General features: G+C 40.6%; 1 protein-coding gene across 1 annotated transcript; it reads right to left on the bottom strand.

Moving 5' to 3' along the window:
- Nucleotides 1–867: 867 nt before the first annotated feature.
- Nucleotides 868–2,907, bottom strand: Rnase10 (ribonuclease A family member 10 (inactive)). Its single transcript, XM_021204178.1, has 2 exons — nt 2,777–2,907; nt 868–1,590 (listed from the first exon to the last, which is right to left on the bottom strand). The coding sequence occupies exons 1-2, from the start codon at nt 2,880–2,882 to the stop codon at nt 959–961; spliced, it is 738 nt and encodes a 245-aa protein (XP_021059837.1). The 5' UTR covers nt 2,883–2,907; the 3' UTR covers nt 868–958.
- Between the last annotated feature and the right edge of the window lie 7,943 nt (nt 2,908–10,850).

The raw sequence follows: 10,850 nt of genomic DNA, 5'->3' as shown, positions 1-10,850 counted from the left end.
GATGGGTCCTTATTCAAGCACTTGACTGTAGCTGTCCCGCAGCCATGGAGGAACTGGGTTACCTGAAAGGGGGCCTGGACATGAAAAAGGATGGGGTGTGAGAGAAGGATGAAGCCAAGACAAAGTTTCTGATCAAGGCTCAAAGTTTAATAGTCAGCACTGCAGACCTACCCTTCGTTTCAGCTGGATTGAGTTACTTTGTTTCAGCTGGATTGATTATGTTGCAAAGCAAGCTCAGCAAGGGCAGTCTACTCCTGTAGGAAATGGACTCCACCTGGGTCATTAAGGTCCAACTGTGGCAAACCCTTAAGGTCTATTTAGCCTGCTCAAAGCTGGGAGAAGGACAGGCTTGATCTTCAGGCCTATGCCCTACACCACTTCACAGCAAGCTCTATGATTTTTCCAGGCTCAGGAAAAGAAGCCTAGCCACGTAGCTTTCCAGACACAGTCCTAGGTAGAATCGCTTTAGTTGCATCTGCTGCAGAGAAGTGTGTTGCCTTCTGTAGGGCCCAGGAGTCTGTGGTTACAAGTAGGGAGCATGTAGAGGCCCCATGTAGGTAGCAGGGAAGGAGGTGGATAAAGGAGGCATTAAACTCTTCTGGTCTACACCCAAGGTGTATGTACTCAGTCCAGGAATCAGGCTGATGACTACGGCTAAGGTAGGGTCTAGAGTTTGGCCTTTGTAGGACAGGGATTGAAGATGAGAGATATCTAGGAGAAAGTAAGCATTATATTTTGCCATTTCTGACACCCCAGAACAAAAATGCAAGTTGGATGACCCTTTCCCCCCATGCAAAGAATATTATATTTTCAGAAGTCAAAAACCAGCAATGGTCCATCCTCTCCTCCCAGGATCTTTATAGTTAGCAAGCCCAAGGAGGGGACAGAAGCATCAGCAAACAGAGATGCAAGAGAAGAGAGGCAACGATCCGAAGAGAAGGGAAAGGTACGGGGTGCTTCATCTAGCCTCCAGTTGTCTCTTGTCATTGCACGTCATGAAGATGACCTTTTCGGTTATGTAAGTCAGATAGTGACAGTTGGGAGTGACTTGGCCTGGTTTGGCCAACTTGCACAGTGTCAGATCAAAAGGCCGGGGACTTTTGTAACATTTGCCCCCCTTGAGGTCACAGTCAACCAGGGGACTGTTACAGACAGCTTTGACTGTGCTCACGTCCTCGTGGATGAATGTGTACTGGCTTATGCAGCTCTGATTAGGCTCCTTTATCTTGTGTGCCATCATGGTATTACAGTCCCTGACACTCAAGTCAGACTTAAGGTAGTCTTGTTTGCTCTGAAAGCGGGGTTCAAGCCTCAGCATCCTGCTTCCCCCCACTTCATCTTCACTGAGGACAGTCTCTTCTGGCCAGACAGGTTGTGCCATTTCTTTGTAGCCAAGTACCAGGCCTTCTGTGGCCCAGGTGCCCTCTCCCTCTTCAGTATTCTGGGAGTCACTGGGCCAAAATTCATTCAGTGGCTGATCCTCCAGGACAGCAGCAGCCATGTGAAGGCCCAGGCCCAGGCCCAGCCCTAGGCCTAGCAACAGCAGCAACATCATGAACAACAGATGCACCAGTGTCACCTTCATCTTACCTGGAGAAGAAGAGGAAAATGAAGGCGTGATGTAGAGATAAACTCTGGCCCCTGCCATGGTTGGCCAATGCCAGCAAAATAGATCTTGGGTACTCGACTGAATTCTCCCCGTTATTCCACCTACCTAAGGAAATGAATCTCTTTCTTGAATATTTCTTCTGCCCCTTCTCCTCACATTTCCCATTCTTGTTTGGGTCTTGAGGATTGGAAAGTGGCTAACAGAAGTGACTTTAAACTGGTCCTTGTCTGAGTAATCAGTCAGGAAACTTGATACCACTCCATTCTCTTTGGCCCCCGCCCACCAAGTCTTGAACGGAAATTATTCTCGAATCACCAAACAGAGTAGCTAAGCCAAATGAGTACAGAGAAATTTTTACAACCTTGCTCTAGTAAGCATTGTGTCCATTTTTATCCCAGATTTATTTTGCTTGTTATTATTACCCTTTTCCCAAAAAGGGATAAAAATGAATAGAAAAAGAAATGGGTTCATTCTCACTCCTAAAGTAAAGCTGCAGAAATGTGCAGTCAGCCCAGGCCTCCCTACATCTTGTCATTTGCATTTCTATTTGTGGTTAGGGGAAAAAAATGCAGCACGGCTTTCTCAGGCTCCAGCTATTTTGGCAGCTGCTCTTGGTTGGGGGCCATCCCACAGCTAAGGCAGGAAGATGCAGCTGAAAGGAAGATACAGTCTTTGCAGTCAACAGCTCTGGACTACAACTTGTTATGAAAAGTGGGAAGTGCATGCTGTGTGCGAGCAGACTCTGAAGCCGAGGACTCAGGGAAGGGCACGGTTGACCTTCCTGCTCAACAGTCACCCAGCTCTGAGGAAATCTGACATAGAATTTATCTTGGCCAAAAAAAACTAGCATCCATCACTACAGTGGCAATAACATTACATTGGCACAGCATGTGGAAAATACTGCAGTGTGTGCACACTGGCTGTCATTGACTCAAGTGACTCTGACGTTATTAGAAGCTTGCCAGAGCAGACTGGTGAAATAAACCAGGAAAGGTTTCCTTTAGTCAAACTTGCCAGAGCTTGTTTTTGTCTTAAAGAGGAGAGAAAGAAATGTCAAGAGAATGAACTGAATGGGCTGTGGGTGTAGCTCAGTTGGTAGAGGTCTTGCCTAGCATACATGAGGCCCCGACTTTGCTCCCTGAGGTACCCGACCCTGATGTGGCTTACCTACACTTGTAAGCAGCTTCAGATCGTCTTGGCTCTTCCTATGTCCCCAGTTCTGCCCTCCTACAGCTTCCTTCTCTGTGAGCTGTACCCAGAAGCTGCTCTCCATAGAAGTAGCTATCTCCTTGTGTGCTGAGGGCTTTTAAACTCAGCCGGATCTCCTGAGCCCATTCCTCGCCCCTTCTTTCCTTCCTAGCACAGAATGGACCACTCAGCTAATTTGTCTTTCTGCTCCCACAAACTCTTTGAAGTAAAGAAATTTAGGCAAATGGCAGGAAGTGTCCTCTAACTGGGGGAACTGCAGACAGTTGTATTCCATCAACTGTTCTACTCGGAGTTCCGCCCACTGACCTGTGGTTTAGAACAGTCTCACCTTGTGCCTGAGTTCCAAGCCTGATTGTCTTGTTTTCTACACATACTGCCTTCAGCCCTTTCCCATCACTTCTGGAATGGTAGTTTCTGGCGTCTTGTTTTTATTTTTGTTTGTGTCACCTTTCCAATACAGCTTTTCACATTTTTACAAGGGTATCATGACTTCATTCGACTAATTGCAGTGGGAAAAATAAATCCAGATTTTGTAAATGTAGTTATTTGGCTCTTGAAAAGGAATATGAAAGCAGAACCACTCATCAGCTAAATGTGATGATGTGTGGTGAACTAAACCAGTAAGTTCACTGCGTCCAATAGAAGCTCCTTTCTCCGGCTGGAGGCTGAGCATCCGGGACTGATAAGGCACAACACAGATCATCTCCAGATCCACTCTGAGATGCGTGTTTTCTGTCATCATTATGCAGGAGAGCCAAGTGGTGATCTCAGAGTTCTGTTGTCTACAGCAGTTCTGGGTTTTGTTTGTTGGTTGGTTGGTTGCCTTTCGAGCTATGGTTCATTCTTAAATGGCCAGCAAACGTGTAAGTAGAGACTAAAACCTCACCTTGCTCTCTGCTAAACTAACTACATTAAGACTGGCACAAAGTCTTCTTCAGGTAAAGGAACAGGCCTTCTTTTGTAAATCACATGAAGGAGCTGTTGCCGTCTGAGGATTCAGATAGATGGTTATACATTTTAGTCCATTTTCACAGACGTGACCTCATGTGGCCTTCCGGACTTCTTTACCAGAGGAGGTTAAAGTTATTCCCCCAGTTTTATAATAAACTTGAAGCCATGAGGTGTTCAGTGAGCTGTATAAGCCATATTAGCAGAATACGGAGGGCCGGGGATGGGTTCTTGCTCTACCAGCTCCCACCCGTTGTTCTTTGTCTTTGTGAACAAATTCTCCTGAAAGAGGCTATATCTGCAGAGACTGACTGATTAGAAGTATTGGACTGTGGAGACACTTACCTTATTACTTCATCTTGGACTAGTTCTAGCCCTCCAGAACTGCCATTTCTTGCCTGTATCTGTGCTGGAACTAACATCTTGTGACTCCCAGAAACCTTTTGGAATCTACTGACTTAGCAGAGCACTAGCTTCTACCTACCCCAAAGCTCAGGATAACATCAGATAGCATCTTCCACCTGTAAAATGGCTCCCTTCCCCCCATCCCACTGCCCCTGCCTCCCTGAGGTACCCACCAATGTATTTTAAATCTTGATTTCGGCCTTAATCATCCTATAAAACTATCAAGTTCATTAAACAGCTTCTACATTGGAATATGGAATTTGGGCTAATCCAAACCTGTGTTCCTGGTCCACAGTCACTCAAAATGGCTATTTTTTTATTCTCTTCAAGATGACAGCTGTGGTTTTGTTCAACATCTTATACTACCTGCCTAAAGAGAATGATAACTGACTCTAGTCTATGTTGTTTTTCCCATGGCTCTAGAGAACCGTTGGTTACCCCTGAGGAGAGAAGCGATCTGAAATGCATTAAGTTGACTCTTTAAAAAAAAAAAAAGTTATTTAATTTACTTATTTGGTCTTTTGGAGACAAGATCTCACTGTGTAGCACAGGTTGGCCATGAATTTGTGTTGTTTCTCTTACCTCAGCCTCTTAGTACTGGGATTACAGGAAGGTACCATGAAGCCAGGCTTGGTTATTATTGGAACAACTCACATCTGTAGAATGAACTCACATAAGCCTGATCACAATTCATAGAACACAAGCCCCCAACGTCATCCTTATAACGCTTTAGCTCTTTCTAATCTGCAATTCGTCCGACTTGGGTTCTTACTTATTCGGGCCCTGGGTCCACTTGGCTTTTTGAGGGTTCACTGGACTGTTTTGTTCTTTCTATGTGACTAATTTTGGAAGCTTCTGTAGTGTCAGGGGAGTTTGGGTAACAACATATAAATAACAAAACATATCACAGTCACTTCATTCTGGTACTAAAGAAACTTCAAGAACCCATAAAATCCATGGGAGGAGTTCCCATAAACACTGAATCCCTCTGTCCCAAACATTTCACAGCCTCTCCTTCTCCTAGAGAAAATAAAAGTGTGAATGTTGGGAGAGTGACCAACCACCTTGCTATTGAAGTTGAAGCCCAACAAGTGGTTGGATTAATAGTGTGTGCTATGCACCATGCTGCCTAGCTGTGAATAACTGTTTAAGGTGTTTAATAGCCATTTTTTTAAAGACTCCTACCAGGGAAGGATGGAGGATGACTATAGATCGATCCTCTCCTGCTCCTCTAGATCCAATACCCTAATCTCATCCTCAGCTCTGTAACAGAACACCTGCTTTGATCTTCCTTTCCTCTCTGACCCCATCCTCAATGGATCAGGAAGATCTTCTCTTCTAACTTTCCTTCTTCCAACTAACCCCATTATTCCAGCCTCAAACACATTCTCTCAGAACACATTATCTGAGCTCCCAATACCCAGAAACACATTTACCTAGAACTGTCAGTGGCCACAGCTATTAATTTCACAGAAAATGCCCTACCAGACTTCTCACAGCTCTCAGATTCTTCTAAAACCAGAGGGGAAACAAAAACCAAGGAACAAAACACCCATTCTCACCAAAGACGAAACCAGCTATCAGCACCTGACACTGTGATCTTCCCAATTCCAGATGCACGGATGCCAATGTAAAAGCGCAGTCAATAACAGCCAGGGAAAGATGTCTCCTAGGGCCTAGCAACACTACCACAGCAGGGCCTGAATATTCCAGCATATGTGGAGCACAAGAAAAAGACCTTAAAATACATTTTATGAATATGGTAGAGGTCCTTATAGAGGAAACGAAGAAATCCAGGAAAATACAAACCAACAATGGAAGGAAATGAATAAAAGTGTTCAAGCCTTGAAAAAGGAAATAGAATCAATGAAGAAAACCCAAACTGAGGAAACTCTGGAGATAAAAATTTAGATTTCAAACAAGAACTACAGAGGCAAGCTTCACCAACAGAATACAAAAGATGGAAGAGAGAATCTCAAATGTTGAAGACACGATACAAAAAATGGATACACGAGGCAAATAAAATGTTAAATCTAAAAAAATATATATCTTGACACAAAACACCCAGGAAATCTGGGACACTGTGAACAGACCAAAACTGTTCATAAAATAGAGGAATAGAGGAAGGAGGAAAGACCCAGGTCAAGGTCCAGGAAGTATTTTAAGCAAAATCATAGAAGAAAAATGTTCTAACCTAAAGCAGGAGATGCCTAGAGTTATAAGAAACATCACTGTGAGGGTGGGCTTTGAGACCTCCTTAGCTGCCTGGAGGCCAGTCTCCTGCTGCCTGCCTTTAGATCAAGATGTAGAATTCTCAGCTCCTCCCATACCTTTCGTGCCTGGATGCTGCCATGCTCCTGCCTTGATGATAATGAACTGAACCTCTGAACCTGTAAGCCAGCCCCAATTAAATGTTGTCCTTATAAGAGTTTCCTTTGGACATAGTGTCAGTTTAGAGCAGTAAAACCCTAAGACACACATTGATAGTGGGAGACTTCAATATCCCATTCTTGCTAATAGACAGGTCATCCAGACAACAGTTAAACAGAGAAATGTTGCACCTAACAGGCGTTATAAACCAAATGGGCCTAACAGATATTTACAGAATATCTCACCCAAACACAAAAGAATACACCTTCTTCTCTGAACTTCATGGAACTTTCTCTAAAATTGATCACATTGATCACATTGATGACACAGAAAGCAAATTTCTATAAATACAAACATTTGGAAATAACACTCCCCATCCTACCTGACCATCACAGATAAAAGTTAGATATCAACTCATGGAAACTGAACGACTCTCTACAGAATGAAAAGTGAATTGAGACAGAAATTACGAAAGAAGTTAGACTTTCTAAAACAGAGTGAAAGTAAAAATACAACATAGCAAAACTTAAGGGACACAATGAAAGCAGTTTTAAGTCGCATGTTCATAGCACTAAGTAAATTGAGCAATGTTGCTTCATTTTAAAAAGTGGAAAAGATTTCATACTAGCAACTTAAGAGAACATCCGAACATTCTAGAACAAAAAGAAGAAACCACACCCATAAGGTATAGGTAGCAAGAAATAATCAAACTCAGGGCTGAAATAAAAATTAAATTAAATTAAAAACAAAAAGAACAATTCAAAGAATCAATAAGACAAGGAAAAAATCAATAAGCACACTAAACCTTTATCCAAAGTAACTAAAAGATGGAGAAAGACTATCCAAATTAATAAAATCAGAAAGGAAAGGGGGGATATGATAGACACTGAGGAAATCTAGAGAATCATAGGGACATATTTCTGAGTGCGAGGCCAGCCTGGTCTACAAAGTGAGTTCCAGGACAGCCAGGGCTACACAGAGAAACCCTGTCTCAAAAAACCAAAAAAAAAAAAAAAAAAGTCTCCCAAACAATAATCAAACTCAAACTCAGGGCTGAAATCAACCAAATAGAAACAAAAAGCACTATACAAAGAATCAACAATACCAGGAGCTGGTTCTTAGAGAAAAATCAACAAGATAGATAAACCCTTAGCCAGACTAACCAGAGGGCACAAAGACAGAATCCAAATTAATAAAATCAGAAATGAAAAGGGAGACATAACAATGAAATATATCTTAAAATACTTATTCTGTTTGTTGAATATTAACACTTGAAAATATTAAAATCATGTTCAATAAACATCATGGAAATATTATTGATAAGTTTTCTCACTGCACTTGAAATTAGCATTTTCTTAATGTTTAACCACAAAGAGTTTTTGCTGTTTTGAAAATTTTAAAATATGCATACTGATAAAATAATTTCTCTCCTAGAAACACTGATAATCTTTTTCAAGTAGACTTATAGTTAGACAATGTACACAGATATATAATGCATTTTTAAATACTCTCTCAATATGTCAGGTGGTATCATATAAGAGTTTTTGAATTTGTTTCTTATTGATTTTTTTTTAATTAATTTATTTATTTATTATATGTAAGTACACTTTAACTGTCTTCAGACACTCAGAAAACGGAGTCAGATCTCGTTACGGATGGTTGTGAGCCACCATATGGTTGCTGGGATTCGAACTCATGACCTTTGAAAGATCAGTTGGTGCTCTTGCCCACTGGGCCATCTCACCAGCCCAATGATTCATTTTTAATATTTTATGCTCTTACACTATGCTTAATTCCCAAAGCATATTTTGTATATTTTGAAACAATTTAGTATTCAGCATTAGGTATAGGATCCTTAGTTATGGATAGTATTAAATGTTCATTAATGATATTTTTAATGTATGAAAGAATATGAATATAAAAGTTGAACACATTTTTATATATTATTTGATTCTCAAAATACTCAATATTATTAATATTTTTGATAAATAAAATGCATTTAAATAATTTTTAAAAATTAAGAATAAATAAATAAATAAGTCTTCCAAACAAAGAAAATCCCCATTCCAGATTATTTTAGCACAGAATTCTACCAGACTTTCAAAGAAGAGTAAATGTTAATAATTTCAAATTATTCCACATAATAGAAACAGAAGGAACATTGCCCAATTCATTTTTTTATTTTTATTTTTTATTAGATATTTTCTTTATTAACATTTCAAATGCTTTCCCGAAAGTTCCTTATACCCTTCCCCGCCCCTGCTCCCTTACCCACCCACTCCCACTTCTTGGCCCTGGCATTCCCCTGTGATGGGTCATATAAAGTTTGCAAGACCAAGGGGCCTCTCTTCCCAATGATGGCCAAATAGGCCCTCTTCTGCTACATATGCAGCTAGACACATGAGCTCAGGGGGTACTGGTTAGTTCATATTGTTGTTCCACCTACAGGGTTGCAGCCCCCTTCAGCTCCTTGGGTACTTTCTCTAGTTCCTCCATTGGGTGCCCTGTGTTCCATCCAATAGCTGACTGTGAGCATCCACTTCTGTGTTTGCCAGGCACTGGCATAGCCTCACAAGAGGCCGCTATATCAGGGTCCCTTCAGCAGAATCTTGCTGGCATGTGCANTAGTATCTGGGTTTGGTGGCTGATGATGGGATGGATCCCCGGATGGGGTAGTCTGTGGATAGTCCATCCTTTCATCTTAGCTCTAAATTTTGTCTCTGTATCTATATCCTTTCGTGGGTATTTTGTTCCTTATTCTAAGCCCAATTCATTTTATGAGACCACAGTTACCTTAATACACATACCACATAAAAATCTAACAAAGAAGAACAATTATAAACCAATTTCCCTTATAAACATAGATGCAAAAGTACTCAATACCTGTAGGGCTAGAGAGATGGCTCAGAGGTTAAAAGCTCTGGCTGCTTCTTCCAAAGGATCTGGGTTTGGTTTCTAGCACATACATGGCAGTTTAGTCTGTAACTCCAGTTCCAGGGGATGTGACTCCGCTTCTGGTCTCCAAAGGCTTCTGCGCACACATGGTACACAGACGTACACTCAGATAGATACACATAATAAAGTTTAGAAAGAAAGAAAGAAGTTACTTGTAAACCAAATCCAAGAACACATCAAAAAGATCATCCATCCATTATGATCAAGTAGACTTTATCCCAGAGATACGGGAATGGTTCAATATATGAAAATCAATAAAAGTAATCCACCATATAAACTGAAAGGAAAAAAAAAAAAGCCCCACATGATCAGTTCAATAGATGTGGAAAAGGCCTTTGACAAAATCCAACACCTGTTCATGATAAAGGAGATTATTGATTCAAGGGGCATACCTCAACATAACAAAGGCAGTTTACAGCAAGTCCATAGGCAGCATTAATGGAGAGATACTAAAAGAACTCCACTAAAACCATGAATAAGACAATGTCCACTCTCTCCATACCTAATATAGCACTTGAAGTCTTAACTAGAGCAATGAGACAACTGAGGATATCGAGGGATGCAAATTGAAAAGGAAGAAGTCAAAGTGTCCTTAACTGCAGAGGCTCTGATAGTATGTGTACATAACCCTAAAAAGTCCACTTGGAAATTCCTACAGCGATAAACACTTTCAGCAAAGTTACTGTGTACAAAATGAATTTACAAAAATCAATAGCCCTCCTATAGAGAAATGACAAAAGTATTGATAAAGAAATCACAGAAACAACAACTTTTACAATAGTCTCAAATAATAAAAATATATTTTGGGATAACTCTAATCAAGCAAGTGAAAAACTTGTATGATAATTGAAGAACATATCAGCAGATGGAAAGATCTCCCATGCTCATGGGTCAGTAGGATTAACATAGTAAAAATGTCCACCCTACCAAAAGCAATCTACAGATTTGGTGTAATCCCCATCAAAATTCAAACAATTCTTCACAGATCGTGAAATGATAATTTTCAGCTTCATATGGAAACAAAAACTCAGGATAGCTAAAACAATCCTGAACAATAAAAAAAAAAAAAAAACTGCTGGAGGTCTCACCATTCCTGATTTCAAGTTGTATTGTTATATTATAAATCTACAGTACTAAAAACTCCATGGCATTAGCATAAAAATAGACATATTGATTAATTGAACCTAATTCAAGACCCAGACATAAATCCACACACCTATGGACACCCCTTTTAAAAATAAATTAAAAAGCTAGAAATGTACCCTGGGAAAAAAGATAACATTTTCAACAAATGGCGTTAGTCAAACTGAATGTGCATATAGATAAAGAGTGTAAAAAGGTCCATATCTATCAC

The sequence above is a fragment of the Mus pahari genome, chromosome 8 (assembly GCF_900095145.1).
Source record: "Mus pahari chromosome 8, PAHARI_EIJ_v1.1, whole genome shotgun sequence".
Classification (NCBI taxonomy): Eukaryota; Metazoa; Chordata; class Mammalia; order Rodentia; family Muridae; genus Mus; species Mus pahari.
The sequence above is the reverse complement of the archived record's forward strand: the minus strand, read 5'-3'. Positions and strand labels throughout refer to the sequence as shown.

Bases quoted from the DNA above. Each gene is read 5' to 3' on its own strand.
- Rnase10 (XM_021204178.1), bottom strand. From the start codon at position 2,882: ATGGAGAGCAGCTTCTGGGTACAGCTCACAGAGAAGGAAGCTGTAGGA. The intron at 1,591-2,776 runs GTAAGCCACATC...CTTCTTCTCCAG, and splicing joins GAAGCTGCTTACAAGTGTAG to GTAAGATGAAGGTGACACTG.